Source organism: Scardinius erythrophthalmus, assembly GCF_964197995.2.
Source record: "Scardinius erythrophthalmus genome assembly, chromosome: 16".
In the NCBI taxonomy this organism is placed as follows: domain Eukaryota; kingdom Metazoa; phylum Chordata; class Actinopteri; order Cypriniformes; family Leuciscidae; genus Scardinius; species Scardinius erythrophthalmus.
In genome coordinates, this window is record NC_138236.1 from 26,390,827 (window position 1) to 26,418,504 (window position 27,678).

At 37.0% G+C, this 27,678-nt stretch overlaps 4 protein-coding genes across 7 annotated transcripts in view; 3 read left to right on the forward strand and 1 right to left on the reverse strand.

Moving 5' to 3' along the window:
• Nucleotides 1-1,067: 1,067 nt before the first annotated feature.
• ptpn2a (protein tyrosine phosphatase non-receptor type 2a) lies at nt 1,068-7,845 on the reverse strand. The gene is made up of 9 exons (XM_081388112.1): nt 7,551-7,845; nt 6,472-6,562; nt 5,207-5,307; nt 4,215-4,313; nt 3,707-3,844; nt 3,402-3,611; nt 3,092-3,265; nt 2,373-2,557; nt 1,068-1,598 (listed from the first exon to the last, which is right to left on the reverse strand). The coding sequence occupies exons 1-9, from the start codon at nt 7,605-7,607 to the stop codon at nt 1,406-1,408; spliced, it is 1,248 nt and encodes a 415-aa protein (XP_081244238.1). The 5' UTR covers nt 7,608-7,845; the 3' UTR covers nt 1,068-1,405.
• Nucleotides 7,846-8,861: 1,016 nt separating this feature from the next.
• LOC308704644 (sperm acrosome membrane-associated protein 4-like) lies at nt 8,862-10,561 on the forward strand. The gene is made up of 3 exons (XM_081389092.1): nt 8,862-9,263; nt 9,653-9,763; nt 9,862-10,561. Exons 1-3 carry the CDS (start codon nt 9,158-9,160, stop codon nt 10,074-10,076), a joined length of 432 nt encoding a protein of 143 aa, XP_081245218.1. The 5' UTR covers nt 8,862-9,157; the 3' UTR covers nt 10,077-10,561.
• Nucleotides 10,445-17,300, forward strand: LOC308704643 (nucleoporin SEH1-like). The gene is made up of 8 exons (XM_081389091.1): nt 10,445-10,751; nt 10,877-10,927; nt 11,832-11,978; nt 12,523-12,734; nt 13,838-13,936; nt 14,054-14,194; nt 15,458-15,612; nt 16,196-17,300. The coding sequence occupies exons 1-8, from the start codon at nt 10,641-10,643 to the stop codon at nt 16,342-16,344; spliced, it is 1,065 nt and encodes a 354-aa protein (XP_081245217.1). The 5' UTR covers nt 10,445-10,640; the 3' UTR covers nt 16,345-17,300.
• Nucleotides 17,301-17,846: 546 nt separating this feature from the next.
• The window catches only part of cep192 (centrosomal protein 192), a 37,032-nt gene continuing 27,200 nt past the window's right edge, over nt 17,847-27,678 (forward strand). For 3 of the 4 annotated variants that reach the window (XM_081388828.1, XM_081388829.1, XM_081388830.1), the window contains exons 1-11: nt 17,847-18,059; nt 18,854-19,068; nt 23,761-23,871; nt 24,207-24,355; nt 24,539-24,600; nt 25,022-25,166; nt 25,259-25,371; nt 25,444-25,524; nt 25,735-25,884; nt 25,990-26,143; nt 26,231-26,439. In XM_081388828.1, the coding sequence (XP_081244954.1) occupies nt 18,899-19,068; nt 23,761-23,871; nt 24,207-24,355; nt 24,539-24,600; nt 25,022-25,166; nt 25,259-25,371; nt 25,444-25,524; nt 25,735-25,884; nt 25,990-26,143; nt 26,231-26,439 (1,344 nt within the window). In that variant the 5' untranslated portion in view covers nt 17,847-18,059; nt 18,854-18,898. The remainder of the gene's footprint in view (nt 18,060-18,853; nt 19,069-23,760; nt 23,872-24,206; nt 24,356-24,538; nt 24,601-25,021; nt 25,167-25,258; nt 25,372-25,443; nt 25,525-25,734; nt 25,885-25,989; nt 26,144-26,230; nt 26,440-27,678) is intronic. The other variant, XM_081388831.1, reaches the window with a different exon arrangement.

The window sequence follows — 27,678 nt, forward strand, 5'->3', positions numbered from 1 at the left end:
CGTCGTCTAAATATTAACCATAGCAGGCCTAACACTGCACTGATGTAGACATCTGTAAACATGCATCAAGTGAAATCGAACACAATCTGCATTTATTCGCACTCGTACATCAGATTTACCCCACGTGCATCCAAACCATTTTATATATGCAAATGAGCTTGAACAGAGAAGCATATGCACAGAAGATGCCTGAGACAAATAAACAGCAATATTGTTTTCTTTAGTAAAGAGTTTACTATTTACATTTTGAAAGTGGAAACCAGACCACTTATTACATTTGGCTGAATCTACAGTCAGTTTATTACTAGAAGATCCTGAGATGTGAAAGTACGGAAACTCACTGGGCTTTGACCTACTGAAACAAATGAGTCACCCTATGAATATCCATGCGCAAACTTGAAGACAGAAGCATTTAATAAACTGACTCAGTAAGACCGGTGGGGGTCTATTTTTGACCATTTTGACTTTTTTTCTCCGCAATTGCATGTTTAAATCTCACAATTTGAACTTTTTTTCTCAGAATTGTGAGATTTAAAGGGATAGTTCGCCCAAAAATGAAAATTCTGTCATCATTTACTCACCCTCAAGTTGTTCCAAACCTGTATGACTTTCTTTTTTCTGCTGAACACAAAAGAAGATATTTTGAAAAATGTCGGTAACCAAACAGTTGATGGACCCCATTGACTTCCATAGTAGGAAAAAAAAATACTATGGAAGTCAATGGGGTCCATCAACTGTTTGGTTACCGACATTTTTCAAAATATCTTCTTTTGTGTTCAGCAGAAAAAAGAAAGTCATACAGGTTTGGAACAACTTGAGGGTGAGTAAATGATGACAGAATTTTCATTTTTGGGCGAACTATCCCTTTAAAGTTGCTATTTTGAGAAATCAAAATAATTCAGAGATATACACCAACAATTGTGACTTTTCTTGCAAATGCGAGATTAAATCTTGCAATTGGGACTTTTTTTCTCACAAAGTCAGAATTGCAAGATTTAAAGCCACAATTCTGAGAAATAAACTCGGAATTGTGAAAAAAAAAGTCACAATTATCTTCTTTTTTTTTTGTGGCGGAAACAAGCTTCAATTCCATTTAACATTGTTCTGCAGATAAACTGAGACATAATACTGTACAGTGAAATTTGCTAGGCCTCGAGAATTTACCATGATGGAATTACAATAGCAGTTACAATGTAACTACATCGTTCTTTACACTGTGATAACCACGACACAAACATTCAGTAACTCATGTAGAATGTCCGGGGATTGAATGCTTGTAAACACAATCATACTACATTTTGTCCCTTATCTAAAAACATCCAAGCACCTACTAATATGAGTACCATAATTTGGGTCCCTGGGCAAAATAAAAGACAAGAAGAGGAATCTGTGGGATAAAATTGCATTACTGGGACAGAAAGGCCCAGCACATGCACAGTCCTAGTGCTAATGCGGCACCAGCACCGACATTTAGGAGGATTGGTCTCCAGAACTGCCAGTTCTCTTTCTTTTTCTCAGAATCGCTCAGTTTCAGCTTCATTTGCTGCACCTTCTGTGCAGTGCTGGCTATTCGCTCCTCACGGTTCCGCTTGCGTAGGCTGGAAGAAACAGAAACACACGCATGGTTGATTACTTCATATTTCACTTCACAGGACAGAAACTGTGATTCGAGATGAACTATATCATTTAACGCATGTCTTTGTTTTAAATATACATTTTATCAAAATTCTTGGTTGTTTACTATCCGTGTAAATTATCATTTTAACCACTTTTGCAATACCGTTCAAAAGTTTGGGAGTAGGTATTATTTTTAAGAAGAAGCTCAACAAGGCTGCATTTTTAGTTGATCAAAAATACTGTAACAACAGTAATTATTACAATTTAAAATAACTTTTTTATTTAAATATTTGAAAATTTATTTTTGTAATGGCAAAGCTGAATTTTCAGCATCATTACTCAAGTCTTCATTGTCACATGATCCTTCAGAAATCATTCTAATATGATGATTTGCTGCTCAAGAAACATTTATTATTATTATTAATGTTGAAAACAGTTGTGATGCTTAATATTTTTGTGGAAACTGTGATAACAAAAATTCAGGATCATTTGGTTAATAGACAGAAAGAAAGAACAGAAATCTTTGGAAACAATGACAAAAGTCTTTACTGTCAACTTAAATTAAAATCATAAAAAAAAAAATGTTTTACGGACCCCAAACTTTTGAGCGGTAATGTATGTTTTATATACAGCTCTTGATCAACTCTGTAATTCAGTCTAACACTTGTTACAATCACAGTTGATATAACTAGACTACAACAACTCAGCTACCAGTTTACAAGATAAAATTTAACATTTTTATTTATTTCTCTTACCCAAAAGTTTTTAACTCTGTAAGCCGCTCTTCCTTTGGTGACTGTATCCGGTCTTGTTCTCTTCCTGGATCTTGCGGCTCCGTACAAGAGTCAGACTGTCCGTTGTGTTTCTCTGAACTACAGATGGCGCTTTGAGACGACGAAACTAAATAAGCTTCTGGCTCCTGCCATTCTTCATGACGCTTCTGCTTTCAGTGAAAAAGGTTCAGAGTTAGATATAGTACATAACACCACAAGAACATTTAAAATGAACTAATAACGCAAAAAAAGTTTGGGATTTTCAAGTCTCTTCAAGCTACAGCTCACCAAGGCTGTTTTTGTTTGATCAAAACTACTGCAAAAATAGTCATATTGTAAAATATTTTTTATATTATATATATTACTGAATTTTCAGCATCATCACTCAGTGTCACATGATCCTTCAGAAATCATTCTAATATGCTGATTTGCTGCTTAAGAAACATTTATTTTTATTATCAATGTTGAAAACAGTTATGCTAATTAATATTATTGTGGAAACTGTGAATTTTTTTTCAGTATTCATTGATGAATATAAATTTAAAAAGAATGAAGGTATTAATATCTTTAAAAAAATAATAAACGTACTGCCCCCAAACTTTTAATGGTAGTGTATTTTTAGGAATAGCATAATATAATATGAGTAACCAAACAGTTGATTGGCTTGCATAGTATGGAGAAAATAAATAATGCAATCGCACCGTGCTTGATACTTGTTGAGTAGACTCTTTCAGGATGCTCTTTGCACCCTCTATGACTGCCATGTATGAAAACCGAAGCTGATCTGGGGTTTGGATAAGACCCATTCGATACTCTCTCATATCTAACAAAACCTTTTGTATGTCCACAGACAAAGGGTCTTTCCTCTTGTCCATCTACAAAGAGGAAAGGACATTTAAAAGTCAGTTCCACACACGTCATATATTACACCTGATAACAGCTGCTTGAGAAATGATTACAGTCTCAGTGAAACCTTTAGAATTATTAACTATTGTGTAACTGCAGTCTTACCAAGACGAGGCAGGTGTCAACCAATGAGAAGGTCCCAGACCGCCCTATTCCTGCACTGCAGTGGACCACAGCGGGGCCGTTCTCTGGCCCCAATGAGCCAGACTCTCGAACCTTGAAAAGGAAATTGAGGAATGATGCTGGGGACTCTGGCACACCAAAATCAGGCCACGACGAGTAATGAAAATGGTAGATATCTCTGGTTTCTCCTGTCTAAACATATGGGACAAAATTGAAAAAACATTTATTTTTCATGTCTTGTTCAGAGAAGCATTCAACGACGTGATCATTTGACATTGCATTCACACCTTGCTATTTCGAAGTTCTAATATTCTTATCGTGTAATTGGGTTTGACCTCCTCGGACTCCAGAGTCACCATAAACCCAGTGTCACTGAAATCCATGTCTCGCTCCTCCTTTGACGGCCAGTACTGCGCACACTTCTCCTGTTCAGCGTCAACAAAAACAGCAAAACAACACAAGCCGGATGTTTCTATAATTTTTTTACATTTTTTACAGCTTATGTGTTGAATGCATTACTATACATCAACATACTACCAGATTTCACGACAATTATTTAAAATAACAATGATTTACTCTTCTGTTCGGAAGTTCAAAACAAATGGAACTACTGTATTACTGAACAATGATAAAGAATCAGAACATTTTCAAAATATTTTTATTGGTGGTATTTTGATAATAACAATATTGCGCATGTCCATTATCGTGATATACTGTGTTACCGTTTACCGGTTACATGTTACATGTCTATAACAAAGCAAGGCAAATAACAAAACATCAGATGTGTTCACTCACCGAGCCTTTTTCTATAACTCTGTTAAGCATAATAATTGCTTTGCAACGTTGTTCCCAAATCATTAGCCAAAAGTGACCACAAGTGTTCCTCAGGGGACCCTGCAGAAAGAGAAAAGTATCTGCAATTACATTACTGAATATGCTAACTATTTCAACAAGCTGGCCAATGCAAAAAAAGTGGAAATAATCTATGAGACATCCTTCTTTGTTCTACAAAAGGCTGTAAAAGCTGTTAACTCTTTCCCGGCCAGCGTTTTTTTTTTAAAAAGTTGCCAGCCACCGCCAGCATTTTTGATCATTTTCACAAAAGTTTCATGGCCGCCAGAATATTTAGTTGTATGAATATCTGAAAATGCAATTTATCAAAAGAAAGAACAGAGCCTCTGCTTTAAAAAAAAAAGTTTTATTCTAGCTTAATGCATTAGTTTTTTATCAACACTTGCATATGGGTAAGTTTCATAAAAAGCAACATTTTGAGCAAAAAGCTGAGAAAAAAAAGGTTTTGTCAAACGATGATCAAAACGTAATCGAGTCCATCAACACCCTAAAAGCTTCACAGTCCTGTAGCTCATCCTGGGTCAACATTTCATTAGGTAAAGTTAGGCAGTTTTGATTTATATGCCGTTTAATGTTGATGATGTTATTTTACACATGCATATGCTTACATATGCTATCGCTTGTTTCTGCTTCTTCTTCGCATGTGTTTTGATCAGGAGATTCTGTACTCTTTCAGAAGATGTGCAATAGCGCCCCTACCGTAAAACAGCGAAAACACGGAAAGCCTGAAAATTCCGTCAGTGGCGGGGAAAGAGTTAAAAAGGCAGGTTTCAAGATGCTAAACTTTAGAAATTCTATAAAAACAGGGGGAATGTGTAAATTAAACTTGTTCGTTTACAACAACCGCATGTAAATTTGTATTTAGGTCACATAACACATCAATGCAAGTTAGCAAAATGCAAACAGTGGACTTACTTTTTCCATTACTGTCATACCTGTGTCAATATGTACCTTCTCTGGGCCTCCTCCACGGTAATTAAGCTTGCATTTATGTAGTCATTCTCTGAATTTTCTAATCTCACCCGACTGTGATCATCTTAACACAAAATGCAGGTTATTAAGCCAGAGTCAAAACAAACATGTTAGCATAAATTTGTGTGAAATTCAACGTAAGCTTACAGAAAAGAAAAGCTTTTATTTTAAGGAGATTATCCCAAAAAAATATAATTCTGACTTACTCGTCATTTACTCGCTCTCATGTAATACAAATCTATATGGCTGTATTTCCTCAATGGAACCACAAAAGGTCACAATTTATTTTCCACTGCATTTTTCTTTCATACATAATGAAAGTGAATTATTCTGATTAAAGGAGAACTCCGGTCAATTTTAACATTGAGCTCATTTTTTTGTACATTTGGAGTGCTGTCAATACAGAGAACAACGACAAAAATCGGTGTTGCCTACATCGAGTTATTCTATTTTTTAAATTTGCACCCTGTTGACTTCAATGGGGCAAGTACTAAACCTGCTTTTAGCCTCTTAACATCCTTGATGTGTCATTACAAGTGCACAGAAAATGTGAGTGATTCCTTCAGAGTGATCACGAGTGAATCTGACTGCAGTAGATGTGAAAGATATGTATAAAAATGATGTTATTTAAGCCAGCGCAAATACCTGTGTTTACATCCTGTTTTCGGTTGAAGCCCAAAGTAGTCGATTGTCGAGTTCACGCGCATAGGTTTAGTTACCTATGATCACGCGCGTGAACTCGGCAATCGACTGGATGTAAACACAGGTATTTGCGCTGGCTTAAATAACATCATTTTTATACATATCTTTCACATCTATTGCAGTCAGATTCACTCGTGTTCACTCTGAAGGAATCACTCACATTTTCTGTGCACTTGTAATGACACATCAAGGATGTTAAGAGCCTAAAAGCAGGTTTAGTACTTGCCCCATTGAAGTCAACAGGGTGCAAATTTTAAAAATAGAATAACTCGATGTAGGCAACACTGATTTTTGACGTTGTTCTCTGTATTGACAGCACTCCAAATGTACAAAAAAATTAGCTCAATGTTAAAATTGACCAGAGTTCTCCTTTAACATCCCCTTTTGTAGTTCACATACAGAAAAGTCATAGAGATTTGGAACAACGTGATGATGAGTAAATTAATCCCCCCCCCCCATCCACTTAAGGGCAAGGTTACAAAATGAGTGAAACATTGCTAAAATGGGTTACATGGAAGAAACTTACAGGGACTGACGTCTCTATATCTATTCCTATTGCGATTTTCTGGGAACTTTGCCACTTTGCAGGCGCAGTCCTGAGACTGGTTACGGATTTCCTAGAAAGAGATTACAAAATAACAAACATGATTGTGAGAACCCTAAGAGCCATCCCTTAAAAAAAAAAAAAAAAAAAAAAAAAAAAAAAAATCACTTATTAAATATTTAAAGCTTTTCTAACAAATGGCAAAAAGAGTGGGGAGTGTTTTTAAAATTGAAATAAAGAACATAAAAAGATAATAATATATCCATCACATAAGGGGGGTTGGGCATGACTATCTGGCTGAGTTTTATAGAGAACTGACAGCTTCGGTTCTTCAGTTCTTGGGAAGTGCTCGTCAGTTCTCAGAAACCATATCAGTGCATGGTTGCGTCTCAAAACCTCACGAGCTCCCTAATCTGACAGCATATTTAGGCAACATACACGCATGCGGGGGGTTTTGAAGGACACACAATTACATGGCATTTATTGTGCTAGGGCTGGGAACTCCTGTGGTACCTAAAAAATACAGCACGAGTCAGTGGTCTGAAAACGCTATCTAGGTAAACAGCTCACTAGGTGTTGAGACACAGCCCACGTGTTCACAGGAAGCACCTAGTGAGCTGCTCTAATGTACCGCTCTGTGACACGAGCACTCATGCACTTCGCATTGCTGCCAGTCAAGTTGTTTTGACACATGGTAATTCGCTGTATGGTTTACTACAATAATACGCTGCCTACTCATTTTGCTTAATGACAAGAATAAAAAAAATATAACCCAATTTAACTCAATATTCTTGTATAACCATAAACACTCGTGTACAGGTTTACCGAGCTGAAATGATTCACAGAAGAAGATTATTTCACCGTATTTCTCGGTATTACGCGCATGCGCAGTAACGCAAAGCTGAATTACTCATTCGTTCTCACGGGCTAAGTACTTGTCTAGGACTATTAGATAAACATTGCAAATCTACCAGAGCAAATAAATGCAGGTGTCCCAAGCGTTCATCTAAGGAGCGACTCATATTTAACCTAAAAAATAAAAATAAAACAGTACGACTTACATTATAAAGGTTTTGCCACTGTCCAGTTGAATCGATGTTCTCAAACTCCTGATCCATTTTTTTCGGGGTTATTCAAACGGAAAATGGTTCAATCAAATGTCGTCTGAGATCAAACGAGGGGTCACTATTCCATTGTTAGAAATGGTCATGATCCCGTGAAAACGGCAAGAGGAACGGTGCTGTACGATGTTAACCCTCATCAAAGAGGATAAAATTACTAGCACTTTCAGCACCCCCATCGGCTACTTCCGTGTGCCAGTCGAGAGGAAAGCGAGAAATGGCGCCCTCTGTCTGCAAGAGTCGTCATGGCAACCTTGATTACTTCCAGGTAGTAGTGGAGATTCATTCCAATGATTCGAATCTTTTGAATCACTTCACTTATAAGATTCATTCACTCGCTCTTCCTCATGGCTCTTCCTCAGGACAGGTGACACCATATCTATGGATGACGTCAAGATGGAGACAAGTCGTGCTGAATTCGGAATCGCGTAGGCTACTACTCTGCCATAGAAAGAATAATAAAAGTATAAAGTATTTGGTAGATTGTCACGAAATTTATCTTTTATCTATCTTTTTTATTTAATTTATTTATTAAATTTGTCTGCAAATCACGTTTTTCCTCAAATGCCTTAGCAGCTCTTTTTTTTTCCACCACCCACATTCACTTTGAGTGTGGTTTATCAGGCAACACAAAAGGGACAATATTAACAGACTAAATAAATATATTTCGTGCTTTAAAAAAAAAATCAACTAAATTGAAATTTCACTCCGAGCCTCGTTCAATTCATAAGAGCAGAGGGCTGAATTCGGAATAAGTTAACACTAATCTTACTTTTTATGCCACATTTATATCTATAAGCCTGGAAACTGTATGTTATATTATGAATTTAGCGAGTCAGTGGAAGTGACCGACAATTTAAAGATTCGTTCAATTAGCGATGCCGATTCGTTCACAAATGATAGCCTACTTCCAGGAAAAATCAATAAAAAGAGTTCTAGGCCCTATAGGGTCTTTTTAAAATATATTTTATTTATAGTGATCATCTATTTTGTTGTATTTTGGTCCCATAAGGGACATTGAGGCCTATATAACATTAAATTATATTGAGAAATGTAATTTATCAAAACGTTACAATTAAGAAAGGATTTAAGGTGGCCACATTAGTGAAATGTCGGTAAAAACCCTTACGAAACCATGTTTTTATTAGTTTTATTGTTTTTATAGTATGTGTAGCTAACCATTTTGGCGGATTGATTACCTTACCAACCGCAGTTTTACTACAAATAGGCCTACCATGGTTATGGTTTGTTATGGTTAATTTTCGTCAGGGAAGGTCTATGTCCATTGGTGTAGATGAATGATGCACAACTCGTTTCACGTTTAAACCAAACAGGCTTTAATGTGATTAATAAGGTAAACGTGGACGTAGTTTATGTTCACGTGCTCCAGGAGACCAGCTGCTTCTCATAAATGGCTAATAAGATAATGCTTTTATCCCCCTCACACCTTATCGTGCATTGTACAACACAATCCTCAGTCATAGGCGATTGGATACTCTGGCTGTCTGTTTGGTAGTGCTTGTTTGTAAAGACCATAACCATCTCAAATGGCTGCATTCACCTTTATGGGTTCATCTACTTCTAAAACTCACTTAAACATGAGAGGAAATATTTTAACTACCTCTGTGATTTTGATGTCTTTGTTTTTTTTGGGTAAGTCTATTTCCATTCTAGCCTGATATGTAGGCTATTTTAACGCTTTGTTCAAATCAAAGATGAATGGATTGAAATGCTTATTTCCATACAGCATTTTAAAAATCATACCAGTGTGATATTAGATCTTGAGTAGGCCTATGTATGTATAATATGTGTTGGATAGCATTTTGAATATTAATGTAATTTGATATCACATGTGCAAACTACAAACCGATTTGTGCCATTAACTAAGGAACTCCCTGTAAAAAATTTGCTGCTTTAACTTAAGTGCAGTCAACTTGGATGTTTAAGTCATTTCAACTTCAGTTACATTAAACTGACTTAAAGAGTTGTATTACTTATAAAAACGTTTAAATTGTATATTAAAAGTAGTCTTTTTCTTGCAGGACAAACACTTGAGTGCTTTCGGTGTGATCTTGGATTCTGGGATCTGTGTTTCACTACAAAGACAAACTGCAGTGAGGATGAGTTGTGTTATGTGGGAAATGGTAAAGCAGGTAAATTATGCCAATGTTCAGTTTTTGCAGTATCCTACTGACAAACCAGTCTCCTTTTGTTACTCTGCCTAACTTTCCCTTTGTTTTTGTTTTCTCAGCTTCTGTCCTGGATATAAAGGTGATGGGTTGTCTTCCTGTGGAGAAATGCAACATGACAACATATGTAGAGTTTCTTCCCAATAAGACCTTGTACACCATGAAGACCACGTGTTGTGATGAAGACTTCTGCAACTCTGCCTCTGCAGTTCAGTTGTCCCTCGCTCCTCTCTTCCTCACCGTCCTTCTCATTGCCCAGATGATGGGTGTGTTTTGATGAGGGTTTTCAACTTGCAAATTCTAAATGTAATAAGGGATCGAAGGCTTTTCATGTTTACACTTGTTCACAATAGGCTACTATTACTGTTCATTTTACTGTGATGAATGATCTGAAACAGCTGCCTTCATGACCGAGCACGTTTGGTTAGTCTTTTCTAGTCAGTTGTTTTTGTGTTCGTCAAAAAAGAGGAAAGATTACAGAATATTTATAAATGCATGTTTTCTTAACACATTTTTTGCGGTTTTACTGTTTAATAAATGCAAAAGTCTAATATTCATGGTTTCCTGTCTTGTTGTACGGTCACGATCACGTCCAATAGAGGGCGCTATTTGGTTAAATGTTAGATTGCATGACTGCGCATGCTCAGATTAGAGCTGATCTTCACGTCATCCTCTTAAATACTTAAACTCATCTTATTGTATAAAGATCTTAGAACGCATGCTTCCCATGTCAAACGTGATTGGACTGGTTGCAACTTTGCGTTCAAAAACTGAGGAAGTGCTCTAGTGTGTGTGTGTTTACTTCCCGCGTGCCAGGAAGAATCGCGCAGATAATAAAAGTATGTTTGTCGCGCGCAGCATCGCAGCCGATCACAAAGATCTGATCCACGATGTTTCATATGATTTTCACGGCCGGAGAATGGCGACGTGTTCCAGCGACCAAAGCATTAAGGTAAATGATTTCTCACACCATGGCCTGCTGAAGTTGGTTTACAATGTAACAGATGTGGTTAACAAGCATGCAATGTAAATAAGACCTGAATCTGACTAGAAGTGTGCTTTTTTTTTTTCTCCTAGGTGTGGGATAAGGGGGATAGTGGAGAATGGAACTGCACAGCCAGCTGGAAAGTAGGTCTCACTTTAAAGTGGTTCTCAAACAAGGGTCCAGGGCCCACTAGGGGGCTAGAGGATGAATTATTTCAATTAGTTAATTATATGAAAATACTCAAAATGCTGAAGCTTTTGATTGGACTCATATTCCCCATACACTTCCTCATTTAAAGAGGACCTATTGTGCCTTTTCAAAGTCTTGGTTTGTTTTTGAGGTCTACTAGAATAGGTTCTCATGCTTGAATGTTCAAAAATGCATTATTTTTTCACATATCTTACATTGTTGCAGCTCTCTTCCCAACCTGTCTTTAACACTCTTAGTTCCTGTCTCCGTAAAATTTCTCTGAAGCCATTTGAAGGCTAACCTCCTCGCGTAGCCACTAGTCAGACTGATGGCAGAAGGTCTGGACTCCATCGCAGCTTTCATTGGCCAAGGACTGCCCAGAAGCCATTTGACTGACATGTAAACCAGTCAGAGTTTTAGTTTTGCGTCATGTTTAGTAGTGTGAAAATGTAACGATGTCCCTACAACAACAGACTGGTGTGTAAAACTCTTGGGCATATTATAGAGAGTCTATGTTGCGAACTTCACATACTTTTGAAAACATTTAGTTTATCCTGATAAGCTCTCATTGAGGGGGTTTGGCGTCACGGCATCTTTGTTTCCAGGCGGGATTGTTAAAGAATGTGACGTGCGTTAAGGAAAACAAGCAGCTTTTGCAATAATTACAACTGAAATATATAAAATGGGGGGTGTCCTAGAAATATGGTGGGGCCTTTGGTTCAAACAGTTTGAGAACCACTGCCATAAGATCATCCCAAAACACTTAGTCAGCATCATGAATATTTGTATACTTTCAGTATTGGTTGTTATTGGGGTGCATTGGGTTTTGGGCTATAATTTGATACTGTTGTTTTGTAGACTCACAGTGGCTCAGTCTGGCGAGTGACCTGGGCCCATCCAGAGTTTGGACAGGTGTTGGCATCCTGCTCCTTTGACCGTACTGCCATAGTGTGGGAGGAGATTGTTGGAGAGTCCAATGACAAACAACGAGGGCAAAGCCACTGGGTAAATGAGATTCGAATGGGCATTTGCCTTAAATTAGTTGATTCTGCCAAGTTTTTTTTAATGAATATGTTGGAATTGATTGGGGTTAATGCATAGTTGCAGAAGGAGGCTTTAACTTCTTCAATAAGAGTTTCAATGGCATACTACCATACTCTTCTGTGTCTAGTGCAGTAAATTAAATGGATATATTTCTTTTTTTTGTCATCTCTTTGACTCCATTTGATTGGACTCTCAGGAGTTAAGACATATTTTAGCTGTACAAAAACAGTCTGTTGGGCTGCTTGATATTGCAATGTGGTATTTATCATATTTTAATTTATCATAATGTTAAACAGGTTTGTAGTGCAAATAGTTTTACTGTTTACTGCTTTTTGCTCTAGTTATCTTTACCTATTGTGGCTAATGAATGAGCAGTCTTGTACATTCACATGAAGCAGTTTACTTCCATGTTGCAAAATCAGTTATTCTAATCCGAACATGGCTTGTTTATAACTTTAGGACTCTGAAATTGTCAGCATTAATGTCTCCCCTGTTCTCACATCAGATCAAGAGGACCACACTTGTGGACAGTCGGACATCTGTGACCGATGTGAAGTTTGCCCCGAAACACATGGGCTTGATGCTGACCACATGTTCTGCTGACGGGGTGGTGCGAATCTACGAGGCCCCTGACGTGATGAACCTGAGCCAGTGGTCCCTGCAGCACGAGATCTCGTCCAAACTCTCCTGCTCCTGCATCTCGTGGAACCCTTCCAGGTGAGAGCGCACCGATGATGGATAAACATAACTACAACATAGTCACAGTCGTCTGTTTCACACAGTCAGGAGATTCACAGAGTTCTCATTTGTTTCTTATCACTTTTAAAAGCATTTGTATGAATAAGAGCGTGATCATATAATGCAACGCTAGCCAAAGGATGATTGGAAAAAATATTAATACTATTATTACTCTTTGAGCTACAATAGAAATGTATTTCTGTCACAATTTTAAGTTAAATTGAACTTTTATTTTGGCGAGTTGTTGTGAAGACCTTGTATTTGATATGACGATTCCTCAACTGAAATGCTTGTGAAGTGACTCAGAGCAGCTCTGCAGGTGAAGTTCAAGTGTTCATGTCCTCATATATTGAGACAGAAGACACTATAAACACTGCAAGCGTCACACATGCTTGAGCAGCGCGTATAAGCTGAACCAGCGGCATTCATGAACACAGACTTCATATTTCAATAGCAGTCTTTATGCAGTCTAATATTCTCAGACAGAAGTCCATATCACTATTCAGTTAAGTGTACAGCCTACTTTTGACTTATCACCCCAAATTATGTGACTGGATTCTGTCCATGTTTTCTGCATCATCAAAATCATAGGGCCCTTTTTATAGATGTGCACATTTTGTAACTTAATTTATCCTGAATCTGAAAGTCTCAGATAAAGTCTCATTGAAATAGTTTCACAAAAGGGTGAAACCTCTGTCTCTCATTAGATCTGTGACTGCAAATATCACATATGTTCTACATGCTTGTCAACAGTAACATCAAACTTAATAGATCTTTGACTACATTTCAAACAAGATTCTATTGGTTTTCAAGACCTCTCATGCCACTTTGAGACTGTATTGTCCTAGCAAACTGAATCAATAAATGCACATGCTTGATTACTTAAAGGTTCCCCCCCCCAAATTAAAATTGTCGTAATTTGCTCAACCTCAAGTTGTTCCAAACCCGTATGAATTTCTTTCTTCTGCTGAACACAAAAGAAGATATTTGGAAGAATGTCAGTAACCAAACAGGTGGCAAAATGTTCATTTGGGGTGAACTAACCATTTAAGAAAAAAAAGAAAATGTTTTTGTCTTCACAGTTCTCGAGCTCACGCCCCTATGATTGCAGTGGGGAGTGATGACAGCAATGCGACATATGGTGGCAAGGTTCAGATATACGAGTATAATGAAGTTACAAGGTTTGCCTTCAAATCATTTTATCCTTTTATATCCTAGTTCACACTTATCCAGCAAAAACTCACATCCCCACAGGTTAAATATTTTAAGGCTTTATTTATCTTTTTTAATGGTTGCAGGAAATATGCCAAAGCGGAGACACTGATGACAGTTACAGATGCGGTACATGATATTGCATTTGCTCCAAATCTGGGCCGGTCTTTCCATGTGCTTGCTATTGCCACCAAAGACGTTCGCATCTTCAAACTGGTTCCACTCCGGTGAGAGAAATGAAGCCGAATGAGTATTACAGTAGAAAGGGAAATATATCTTGTGTAATGATGGCATGAGCTTTTCTTTATTATTTAAGCCCTGTACATCACTGCATCTATATGATAATTCTAAAACCGCCTCTCCACCATCTCCAATATTAGCATACGATTGTCACACTTCACCCACAGTGGTCTTAAAGCAACCGTTACCCTCAGCTTTTGGCCATTGTAATATCAGTGATTTCCATGAATATATTGAATTTATGAATGTATCCACACTAAACAAATGGCTTCCCGATATGTCTGAAGGAGACAGTTGGTTTTCTTGGGGTTGTTCAGGGTTTGTTGTTGCTGTGATAAAGTAAACGCGTCATCAGATATGTCGCTGCAAGAGGGAGGGGAAGTTATTTTGATTGAAGATTACTGGGGCACATGAATTTTAAGAAGTGCACGGATAAATAATTTATAATGAATACTGCAATATTCCATAAAAATAAGATTTGTCCATTTTGATTTCACAGTGACTTAACCTTTCAGAAATGTTGATAATGTTTTAGTGGAAAAATACTGGTAATGCCGACCTCACATTCATAGTTTTGATTAGACTGCATCACATTGCATACGATCTAGTCACAGAAGTTCAAATATATTAATGCATCTGAAGCTTAAGTCGAATCAGAAATGCACGCATATGGTCAGAACCCCACGCAGCTCCTGTACTATTCATTGAAAATGATTGAATTTCGGTCTGTCGCTTGTTTGTTGGAGATCGTGGAAAGGCGACTTCTATTTATTTTAGCATTGCAGTCCTGATGTTTAGATTAAAAAAAGTTTTCTTCCAGAATTAAAAATAAAAAAACTCCATTCAGAGTTGGTTAGATAGAAAATATTTTAATTGAATGCCAATAGACCTTATTCAGAGCAGCGCCATGACAGGTATGAAAGCAAAGCTGTGAGGGATAGACTTGCCTATTTTCAATGGCATCTGCTGTAAAAAAAAAAACTCCTAGATCACATATAATTTTCCACAGCTCATGTTGTCTGGAGGTTTTTTTTGTTTTTGTTTTTTGGCCTACTGAAATTTCTCTGAAAGATATGCAGCGTTTTGTCAGCTGAACAGTCCAAAAACACATTGAATAACAGTACAACCCACTGAAGAGATGACTATCCCTCACTGCCTCGCTTTCATTCCTGTTAAAAATCAAAGGCGGCGCTGCTGTGAATAAGGTCTATAGATTTACCACAATTTGCATGCCTCTTTTTGACTAACAGAAAGGACAGCTCTTCGTCAGCTCCCACTAAATTCGAGGTGCAGGTGCTGGCCCAGTTTGACAGTCATAACTCTCAGGTGTGGCGCGTCAGTTGGAACATCACCAGTACGATTCTGGCCTCTTCCGGTGATGATGGCTGTGTGAGACTCTGGAAAGGTGAGTGTTTGCAAGAATTTGTAATCGCAATGATCATATGCAACTACTAGAATATTAACATCAGCATTTAAAGGGCAGGACTTGATTTTGTCCATCAGGAATTGATTGGATGGTTATGGTTTGCAATTTCTGTGATCTCATCTGAGGCCTTGTTTACAACTGGTATTAAGATGCATTTTGGTCGATCGGATCACAAGTAGAAGAGTGAGACACATTCCCGTGTTTACACATGGGGTGTTTTAATCCGTCTCTTTTGTCCGATTACATTTTAGACCCCGTTTACACCTGTATTTACTAGTGTCGTCTACTTGTGATCCGATCAATCAAAACGAATCTTAATACCAGATGTAAACGAGGCCTAAGTGACATAACGTCTCCCCCTCGTGCCAGTAAACGCTTCATCAGAGAAGAGATGTTGCTGCAAGAGGGAGAAGTTAATTTGATTAAAGCTTTCTGGGGCACATAAAAAAAAAAGTGCACAGATACATTTATAATTTGCAATATTGCATAACAATGAAGAATTTTCCATTTTGATTTCATGAATTTGTTGTAATTTGCCTTTTTCTTTTTCACATTTCACCAGCAAACTACATGGACAATTGGAAATGCACAGGTATTCTAAAGGGAGATGGCAGTCCAGTATATGGGTCATCTGGTCAGCCTGGTGCTCTGAGTGCCGTCCTGGGCTCCTCTTCTGCACAGAGTGCTTTAAACGGGGCCACTGGACGATAGATGTCTTTCTACAGGACCACCCTGAGGAAATCCGGAGCTGAGCACTTCTATGATACGGGACTTCACACTGATATAAACTGATTGTGCTTGCTGGACATGCGACAAGACTGGCACTTAACATGGGTCCATTATTTTGAACTGCCTTGAAGGAATGATCACTGAGTTTACTTTTCTTTCTATCTGTAGTATTATGTTTTGCTCTGATCTGAATGAATTCTGTGAAAAAAATCATGGCTTTCAGAATTGTTGTATCGTCATCTTTGAATGGATGCTAATGCCTTGATCACAAAAGGGACTGTCTTACTATATAGGACTCTACATTTTATTTCTATTCTATTTTCTCACATTGTCGACATGAAAAATATGCTGGCATTATAACACTGCCAAAATTTTGTCTAATTGTCTTCACTTTTTTGTGTTATAGAACGAGAATAATAAAGGTCATAGCCGCTGTTGAAGCATGCATAAATCTTTGAGCTTATTTCATAAGAATCCTGCATATCTACAAATATCTATACTGATACTTGTCATAATCTGTATTGGACAGTTGTATTATGATGCAAATGATTTAGTATTTTCTGTGTTTCTTGGCCAAACATTTCTGCAAAGAAAGATGCATACATAAATATAAAAATAAATAAGAGAATAAAAATAAATATAGAAGTTAATAAGTGAAGGGAAAAAGTGATAAAAAAGAATTCAGGATTAAATTTAATTAAAATTATTTGGAGGTCATTTGTTCCTTTATTTTCATAAAGTCACATTTATGTATCTATTTAAATTAAAAGGGCATGTATTAAATGCCATTTTTTTTTTAAATGGATAAACAAAAAAATGATTGGGCTTAAAATACTAAAACAATTTAGTGTCAAAATCTAATAATATGGATCATGTAACTACTGACATTAAAATGTTTTATATTATAATTGATCAAAATAAATATTTTCTACAACTCTAATTTTGTTATATGGTGTGTATGATGTGCAGATATATTGTCCTGTATTCGGGAATTTTATTTATAGCCTTATATGACAGTATGTATTTCCAGTCTAAATATCAGGCTATTTAAATATGCCGTTTGGTGAATTACAATGACCGTGTTTAGTAAGCAACTGTCATTTTAGGGTCCCACACAGTTGCTGTCTCAGCTGTTCTGTGGATCTGCTCTAGAGATTCATTTCACGATCTCGTTCGTGCTAGTTTATAAGAAACGACATTTTAAATTAATAAATACTTATTAATTTAAAAAAAAAATCAGGCTTTTAATCGTTTGATTGTAAGATCTAACAACCAATTGAAGTCCTCATGCATTCAGAAATTATCTGCTGTACTATCATTACTAAACGTAAAGTATACATTTAACAGCACTATTTACAACACATGTATGTATTAAAAATGTTTGAAACAAACAGCTTCTTCATTCAAAACACCAACAAGTTGATTGACAGATGATTACGCCACTCTTTGAACTCAGTCAGACAGGATTCTCCAATGAAAATGTCGAAGCCCCGCCCATGCAAAGAGAAACTAGAGGCGGGATTCTCTCGTAATGGCTTCACTTCATCTTTATACTTCGACAAACTCTTCTCAGAAAGCGGAGAGGTCGCTATAAAGGCAACGGTTCTTCTTGTTATGCGGATTATTGGTGCTGTATTTGTATAAAGTAGTCGAATTAACTTCCTTTATAAGGCACAAGTGCCGCTTTTCTCCTCATGGTAAGTTCTCATCGAAACAAATTCTTCTCAGCTGTTGCAAATCTTTTCCAGTGTTGTTGTCACGGTATAGTTTTTCGCCAACGACTGGTCGAAGGAAGTAAGCTTGAGCCCGAAAAAAACGACGTTTCTGTTTAAATGACATTTATGTGTCACTTTTTTTGCCTTTGTTTAACTGTTTAAGTTATACGGTTGAAGTGTTTGTATCATGGCCTTTACAGTTATTCTCAACTGCACGGTGTTTATTTGAGTTAAACAGCCCTTTATCCTTATTTATGTAGTTTTTAGTCAGTCCACCCGCAAATAATGTTATTCTGCCTTTAATAACTTACAACAGCGTTTGATGTGCAGTTAAAGTAAGTTAGTTGGTTATTGAACTGATAAAGGTAGTCTGATGACTACAAACGTCACATGAATGAAGCCAATTCTGGAGTAACGTTATATGGAAAGAGACAGTCAAGTTTACGATGTTGCTAAATTATTAATGTATATTTATTTAGTTGAATCTGTGCTTTGTCATTTTCCAGTAACGATAAAGAGCTAAATGCAACGTAAGCTAGCTGCCATATCAACAGATGTCAGCTCTATCTGTGTAACAACATGAGTCACAAAACACCCTATTATGTGTGACACTGTGTAAGAGACATAACATCCTCCAAGCTAGTCTTTAGTTGGCAGTCTGCATGTCCAGTAAACAAACAGGCACAGTATGACAATAATGTCATTTTGCACTGGTTCCCTATGGGAACTCACGAGTTCACTCTGCATGCCTGAAATATGCACTTCTTGTTTTGCAGTCACTCCTCATGTGCTGAAGCCCTGTGCCAGTGAGCCACACAGACATGGAGAACTTCCAAAACATTGAGGATGAGCCGTTTCCCAGCTTCCTTTCTAACGCCTCGCTGGGCAGTAGTGGCCGCTCCACTCTCGGCAACGTGACACTGGGCTCCACACTCGGGATGCCCATGGCAGCCTCTACCGTGGCTAAAATTAGACCTCCAGTAGACAACAGGTGGGAAACTTCTGCATTTAATCTCACAAATATTGTGACCCTGTATCTGTCCTAACTTGGTGAGAATGTTGACTTCCTTAGTTTCCTGTTTAGTAAACAGTGTTATTTTTTTTTTTTGAGTGATTACCTGCATTGGTATTGTAAAATCACCAGACCGGCCATCTTTGTTTAGTTTTAAACAAACTAAAATCTAAAATTGCTATATGGCTTTGTGCATTCACTTTGTCCATTCACTTTGGAATTGATTGGATGGTGGTTGTTTGCCATTGCTGTAACCTCATGTGAGTGATGGGTTGTCCCGCCCTCGTGCCAGTAAACACTAGGGCTGTAATCAACCAAAGAAAATCTTGGTCGACTAAAGTCCTGAAATTTTCGACTAAAAATGACGTTAGGGAAAAAAAACGTTAAATGAATTATCTGCACAATATGTGCAGTACTTGGTAGCCTTGTTGTCCGCCTAAATGAATGAATGAATAAACATAAAAAACTAGTAGGCTATTTGCAGTATATTAAATCGTTTTTGGCCTAATTATTTTGCACTGAAATGAGTCTGACACACGAGTCTGTCGGCTCTGCAGCGTTGCATCACGTGCATCTGCGCGCAATATCAGAGCCTATGATTTCCGAAAATAGTACTTTGTTGTCAACTAGTGATATCATCACAAGAACTTTTGAGGAATATACACCATAATTTAGACTGACAGACACTATCAATTTATTGCAGCTCGCACAGAGCGAGGCTGAACATAGGAGCTCAGCTTCGCGGCTGAGACACGAATAGACTATTAACTTAAAGCTTTTACTCTTAAACACAAAAGGCACGTCCACTTTAATAAAAAATAATATTTATTAAACAAACCAGATCAAGTAATATTCAGCAAACCTTCTAGTAGCCTACTTTCTTCAATCTGTCCGTCTTCTCCGGTGAGTTGGGCTAATCCAAAAGAAGTGAAAACAAGGGGGGTGTTCCGAAGACAGACTATTACCTGGGAAACAGGGTTGCTCTGAAAACACCCCCATTAGTAATTAGTGCTTTCCACCTGATGAAATGAACGCGGCAAAAAATCGACCAATCAGAATTTTGGTCGAGCAAGAACGTATCGACCAAATAATCGACTAATCGACGGGGAGATTACAGCCCTAGTAAACACATCATCAGAGAAGTTATTTTGATTAGGGCTGGGAAATGATTAATCGCGATTAATCGCATCCAAAATAAAAGTTTGTGTTCACATAATATATGTGTGTGTACTGTCCATAATTATTTTGTATATGTATAAATACACACATATGCATGTATATATTTAAGAAATATTTGCTTAAATATACTGTGTATATATATTATAATTTGTATTATAAATAAATATAAATATTTTATATATAAATAACAAACTTTCTTAAATATTTACTTGCATGTGTGTGTATTATATATACAAAATAATTATGCACAGTACACACACAAATATTATGTGATAAACACAAACTTTTATTTTGGATGCGATTAATCGCGATTAATCATTTCCCAGCCCTAATTTTGATTAAAGGTTACACATAAATTTTTTTGTTATGTGCATCATGAATAAATTGTTTGAGAAATACTCCAATGTTTTATTAAAAATAAAAATCTGAATTGTCAATTTTTGATTTCATGGTGATTAAGCATATAGGCCTAGTTTCTTGTTCTGTGTATTTCAAAGCAACGTGCGGCACAGTAAATGTGCAAGACTGTCCCAAGTCTGATAAATGCCAAAGCGCAGTGCCCTTAACACACACTAAATCCTCTAAAGGCCCGTTCACATCAAGAAAGATAACTATTAGTGTCCACATCAGTGCACAATATTGTTCTGTTCTGTTTATTCTAATTGCATCCTGAAGTTTTGCTATTTTTAGGCAGGATGGATTCTGATTGGCAACGTTTTTATCGTTCATCAACAATATTGTTTCTGTGTAGTTATAATTGTGGAGTGAACTCCTCTATTCTTTTATAGGGAATGTGAAGGTAACGTCACGCAGTGTTGCATTATGGGACGTGGGCGCCATGTTTACAGGCACGATCTGTGTTTACCTTTTCGCCGGCCGTTGCTATGACATTTAATAGTGGGTGTGTTTGGCCATTGCCACTGCCAAAAAACGTTATTAGGACAAACCTGTCCGCGATAAACAACGTTGATCCATATGATTTAGCTGCCCAAGACTGGATTACGAATCCAGACGCACTACCTCCGCTCACAAATCTGGACATCGTTAATTACCTTGTTTTTGGAGTGAGTGCGTACACTTTGCAGGAGTTTAAGAGCTATAAATCCCTTCAAAATAGATTGATGTATCTTTGCATCTTTGCCCATCCCAGTTTATGTGTACTTAAAGAGTCTTTGTGGATGCAGTCAGTACAGAAACAGATAAAAGTCACTTAATGTATTTATTAAGCAGTGATATAAAACCTTGATTAACAAACATTTTAAAAAGATGTACAGAATATCAAAGCAAATTGTTAATTGAAAACAAAATAAATATAATTTATTTGATTCATGCAATGTGGCCTGGCTTTATCGTCTGCTAACATGAATCACAAATTCAACGTCATTCATCAACTATCCTACAAGTCGGATACTCTGCCAAAAACTAAAACATCTGTTTGGTTTTGCTTATCTCTATCACTAGCTGCATTTACATGGACCCTTATAATCGGATTGACGGCTCAATCGGGCTAAAAATCCTTCATGTAAACACCTTAATCGATCCGAATGAAATTTCGATCGGATTAAAAGGGGTGGTTTATTCCTTTTGTAATCTGATCGAGAGAACATGTAAACACTTGATCGGATTGAAAACTGAAACTGAAAGGACGTGCATGTGCAATGGCGTTAAATAGTGTCATGACGTATAACGTGCGGAACGAGCTGTTCTTCCTGTTTAATAAAGTATCATGTAAATAAGTGTCCCGTCATTCTTAAATTCTCATTTCACTGCATCTGTGAAGTGAAGCAGGACAATGTCCCACCAGTCCTTATTTTGGATTCTCATCCACAGACGACTGGTTTTGGGCATTTTTACTGCATGATGAATATAAGCGGCACGGCAAAAGGGTTCATATGCTCATTGTCTCCAGATCATGACCAGAGACGGATAAATATTACATCTGCTGTTTAAAACAAATAAATAACCAATAGAGGAGAATAGTTATGCGCAAACAGCAAGAAACTCTTTATATTTGTGCAGTGCGCATGTCAAAAAATCAATTCTGATTTGAAACTTGTGACATAAACGCGCACATCAACCCGATTACTTTATTTATCGTTCATGTAAACACCGTGTTCGGATTCATCAATCGTATTGATTTCATTCCGATTGAGCCAAAAGGTGTCCATGTAAACCTAGTTACTGTCACACTCACTTGACATTGCAGTTATTCATCATAATGAAAGTTTATTGTCTGCACGTGTTTTAAAGCCATATCAATCTTAACTTCTATATGGTTCTTAGCGCACAGAAAGCTGGATATCAGACAGCACTTCCATGAGAATTAAACTTAAGTTCTCTGACGTATTATTGCGCTTAAACTGTCAAATACACACAAGGTTCACATAAACGCAGTCCTTTATGTCTGGGAACGTAAACAGCAAGTAAATGAATTGCATGTGTGTATTAGATCTGTGTTTTAAAGTGAAAGCAACGTAATATATAGCAGTGGTTACTGTATTGTATATGCTGTTAATATGAATCAAACAACAAAAGAAAAACAGAAAATCACTCACTGCTCTTGATTGAATAACCTTTCTTGAATTCTGCTGTTAAATGCTCTGGTGAGGAGATAAACACGGTGGACTGTGTTCAGCTCACTCAGGACGGGGTTTATGCTGATAGGGTGGAGTCCTTCGACAGTCGAGGAGTTAAAAAAAAAGGAGTGGATGAATTTTTACCATTATAGGGTGGTTGTGTACACACACTGCCGACACACATTTATGTTCAAACACCATGTAAAAGTGAATTTTTCATAATAGGTCCCCTTTAATACGGTTTTGGATTGTTTTTTAATGCCAAGTGTATCCCATCATCCATGTTCTGCCCTGAAATTGCACAATGTTGAGGTTTACAGTGCAAGTGAGTATTTTGTAAAATATTTGCAACTGCTTTTGATCACTTATTTAGAAGCAAGCGCCACAATTAATTTGACATCTGTAACATAAGGACTACTGAAACGCTTTTATGCAGGAATAAGTTTACATGGAATATTTCAGAATGTATCACCCGGATGTATTTTCTGTTATGTTAAGTTGAAATGTTTTATATAATAATTTTATTTGATGGATTGTGATATTGACCTTGTTTGCCATGTAAATAGCCTTGATGCTAACATGGCTTTAAAACGAGCAAACAATTAATCTCTGCATGCACTGTGAGTTTAACATGCATTTAGGAATGCAATGTGCGTCAGTTTCGCTTTATCATTTCCAAAATACATTTGTGGACAGACGATTACAGCATTTCATATTTTACATGTATTGAGACATGTTTGTAAACCTGTTGTGACAGAAACCTAAAGGTCTTCATGCAGTTTTCCAACCATGGGTGGAGGGTCAAAATACTATTTAGTGTTATGATCACATGCTGTACATGTATTGCTGCTAACTTAAATGATTATACTGCCATTAAACGCCAACAAGGTTAATTGAGTTCATTTGTCCCTTTCAGAGTTACTGATGTCCAAGCATCATATTTAGAGGATGGGCAATTTTCCCTCATGCATTCCCAGGGGTCGGATGGAGGGAGGGAAAAATTTGTTCTCAGCCTCAAAGAAGATTTGTAAGTGATCAGCAGTTGTTAGAATTGTGATAGACTGAACTTTCCTCTAGTCCAAAAAGTTTCAGAATTGACAGCACTACTAGTTTCCCTTTGTCTACAAACAACCTTATCAACATATATAATATAATAATAATAATAATAATAATAATAAATATAAAATAATAATAATAATAAATATAATATAATAATAATAATTTATTATTATTATTATATTTTTTTAATGTTGGTTAACATGCTTTCATTTTACAATTTTTATTTGTCTTAAGTTGTATTATGTAGAACTTTATATCAATATTATATCTGCCGTCAGCCAGGTTTTTTTTTTTTTTTTTTAGAGACAATGTAGATGACTTTATTCCTGTGAATCGGTTCTCTGACCTGTTGGTGAATGTTAATTTGGATGAAACCGAATCTGTTTCCAAAACCTCATCAGGAAGGGTGGCTCCACCTCTTGTGTCAGGTTCTGTTCCTCTTCAGAATACAGGTACGTAATCTGCTGTTTTCTTTTTAGTTTTAGTTAAAGACTTAAATGTCTTAAATGTAATGGCAGGCCTAATGATGCCTAATTGATGATGCATGATTGAGAAATTATTTGTAAAATAGTGGAGTTTGGGTAACTTGTTCAAGCTGAGAAAAGTATTTTGAAATATATTTTTTCTTTCATTAGACCTCTCAACTGGTCCACTGTCATTCTCTCATTTTGGAGACAAACAAACGATTGCAGCTCAGGTACTTTTTTTTTTTTTTTTAAATAATTATAATAAAAAAGAACAAATTATTGAACATTTTAGGCAAAATCTAAAAAAGAAAAATTGCATATGTGTTTTTGAGTGATGTATTTCGTACATCAGGCTTTTATGGCTCATATAATATGGTATAGAAGAATATGGAGCTCATACTCGAGTAGGAAAAAAAAAAAAAAACTTTCAAACTGAAATATAAATATCAGCAACTGCATCAAATTGCAAAAGTCATCCATTCACAAAGTACCCTACACATGTGAACTGCGAAACCAGTACTGACAAAATAAAATAAAAAATAATGCATTTATTTAGTTTTGTCAATACTTGTCTTACAGTACTGAAGAAACAGTTTGTATGAGCAGAAACAGTAGGCTTTCTAGGGCTAAGCTTTCTTCTGTTCTTCTTAGACCACATTGCTCCCAGTGATGATGGAGGAAGAGGAGGGTTCTGCCAGTGAAGGGACAGGAAGTGAAAGGTGCTGTGGCAGCGTCGCCAGCTTCCTGGCTAATGAGAAACTGATGTCTCTGGACAGCATGGACAGTGATATCACTGGTTGGTTAAGAATTTAAGTTATATCTTCAAAAGAGCTCTAAAGGACCAAGATAAACAAGGTAAAAATGTATTGTTGTTTTTTTGTCCTCTAGATGATGATATTGATGTGAACCAACTCCATGATGACGAATTGGAGCTGTACTTCAACAAGTTGATGCCACCTGCAATGCAGAGAGGTCATGTGGAAGGACAAGAAATCTCTGTTGTGAGTTCTTTTGCTTGTTTACCAAAGCTTACCTTTTTTATTATTTTTTATAACACTCTGTTCCTGTTGTAGGAGTTACCTTCCAGTTCATCTCAGCCCACCTCTACCAAACCTGAAAGGAACAGACACGATTTCCATGATGACTATGACCAAGTATGAGCTAATCGTCATAAAATTAAATCAAAATTGACCTCATTTACTTTCATGATGCATGCTTCTGGTATTATTGCCAATGTTTGATATCCATATTAATAATATTCCAGATAATTTTTAGTCTTATTAATCTTTTAGCAATATGTTTTAAATTTCCCTGGCGTCTGAAACTGTTCGGCTAACGTTTGCTCTTGCGGTGTCAATCCACAGAGGGATTTTCACATGCCTGATGTACGTCTGGCAGCCACAGGTATGGATTCGTGTCCTGCAAGTGATGAAGAGGATACAGAGGATGAGCTAGAGGCTTTACAGAACCGGAGCAGAGCAAGATTCCTGCTACCAAGTACCTCCAGACAACCGGTTTGTTTTAGACTCCTTTTTGCTCACATTATCAATGGCTTTTATTTTGACCAGATCCAAACACCACAAAAATAATTTTGTAATGCAATACTTCTGTATGATCAGGTTGGGGAGAGCCATCGGCCTCATTTTCGACCAGGGTTGGAAGGAGGGAGCTCTGATGATGAGTTACAGACTGCAGGGAGGAACACTGACACCAGGACAGGCATTGAGCACCGCTGCTCTGCAGAGGGACAGGTCATCAACTCGCCCATTACTGGTAAAATGCTCTTTATTAAATATAAAAAGCTATGTTTATTAAATAAAATCACAGGAATTTCCTCACTGTGTTTCTCTGTGGCGTCAGGTGATGGAGGAGGAGGAGATGGGAGTAGTGGGAGTGATGAGGAGGGAAATGATGGAGGCGTATCTACCGTTCCCTTGCCTCCCACCACAGTTCAGAGCACCTATGATGTGCTGCGTGGCCTGGGCATCGTGGGCGGAAGCGGAGAGACCCGAGATGATGATCAGCTTCAGACTTTGCTAAGCAGATCGGGCATGATTATGCATGACCAGGTAAAGTTAGTGGCATGTAAGCAATTAACAATGATCAATGTAAAACTGTATGTTTTTAAACAACAGGAAAATGCTATTTAGTTTTGAGGAAGTTTCTTTGGAACTTCGTCTTTCTAAGCTTCCCATTTTAAGAGTTACACTGAGCTAACAAAACATAGCTTTCTGTACTGATAACATACGTATATACGTCCCTTAAAAAGCTTAAAAGAAAATACAGAATGTGTTTTTTTTTTTTTTTTTTTTTTTTTTTTTCGTTTCTTTGTTTTTTCTATTGCCAGGGTTTTCCTGGGTCAAAAATGGTCTTCTGTGGTGGCAAACTAATACAGCCATCCACACATAGAGTACTAAGTACCCTACCCATATGAACTGCGAGCCCAATACTGAAAATATATCCAAAATAAATGCAAAGAAGCGGTTTGTAATTTTAATTTAACCTATTTATTCATTAAATAAAAACAATCACTGTCAGCAGGACAAATCATAACAAAGTGCTTGGAACTATTTTATATTTAAAAATGTTAATTCATATGTAAAAAGTCACTGATTGACTGATTTGAAAGTAAACACAACATAAAAGTGGTAGGTCTATTATTTTGCATTTACACTCCAAGAATTTGTTTGACATACGTGATCAGATTGTTTTATTTTGTCTATGGTTATCACTATCAATCGGATTCAGTCGCGCATTTAAGTATGGTTGTCAATCTAGAGACTTTGAAATGTGTAGTTAGCGTCATGAAAAATATGTATTATGCAGAAAGCGATCAAAGATCACTGCCTTTATAATCACTGAAGCTGCCAATTGCTTCAGTTCAACGTGATGTACATAAAGCTGTATTCTTGTGAAAACTCCCGTAATAGTCAATGAAGCTGTCTTCGCTGTGCAGAGTCTCATATTGACATTGTGTTTATACTTTGTTGGTTATAATGAAAAAATTAGCGAGCATGCAGAACCCGCGCTGAACAAGCACACTGACGTTTTGAGCAGTGTTGAGTGGATTTAGACTAACTTAAATGCATCTGATTGGCCATTGCGTTCACACCAGTGACTCACCGGTTGATCCAAAATGAGTGGTTGCCTGCGGTCACCCGCGGTTACGAGTCATCCAAAAATATTTTTTATGATATTCGGGTCGCGGTCGGTCGGGTCGTTTGAAATAAAGATGCCAATTAAACCTTTGTAATTTATATAGTACTAGACACAATTTTCTATGAAATACATAGGCCTGCACTTTATTG

Bases quoted from the DNA above. Each gene is read 5' to 3' on its own strand.
- ptpn2a (XM_081388112.1), bottom strand. From the start codon at position 7,607: ATGGATCAGGAGTTTGAGAACATCGATTCAACTGGACAGTGGCAAAAC. The intron at 3,845-4,214 runs GTGAGTGAACAC...GACGCTGAACAG, and splicing joins GAGTTATAGAAAAAGGCTCG to GAGAAGTGTGCGCAGTACTG. The intron at 3,266-3,401 runs GTAAGACTGCAG...TCCTCTTTGTAG, and splicing joins TTGACACCTGCCTCGTCTTG to ATGGACAAGAGGAAAGACCC.
- LOC308704644 (XM_081389092.1), top strand. From the start codon at position 9,158: ATGGCTGCATTCACCTTTATGGGTTCATCTACTTCTAAAACTCACTTA. The intron at 9,264-9,652 runs GTAAGTCTATTT...TTTTTCTTGCAG, and splicing joins GATGTCTTTGTTTTTTTTGG to GACAAACACTTGAGTGCTTT. The intron at 9,764-9,861 runs GTAAATTATGCC...TTGTTTTCTCAG, and splicing joins TGTGGGAAATGGTAAAGCAG to CTTCTGTCCTGGATATAAAG.
- LOC308704643 (XM_081389091.1), top strand. From the start codon at position 10,641: ATGTTTGTCGCGCGCAGCATCGCAGCCGATCACAAAGATCTGATCCAC. The intron at 13,937-14,053 runs GTTTGCCTTCAA...TAATGGTTGCAG, and splicing joins GAGTATAATGAAGTTACAAG to GAAATATGCCAAAGCGGAGA. The intron at 14,195-15,457 runs GTGAGAGAAATG...TTTGACTAACAG, and splicing joins TTCAAACTGGTTCCACTCCG to AAAGGACAGCTCTTCGTCAG.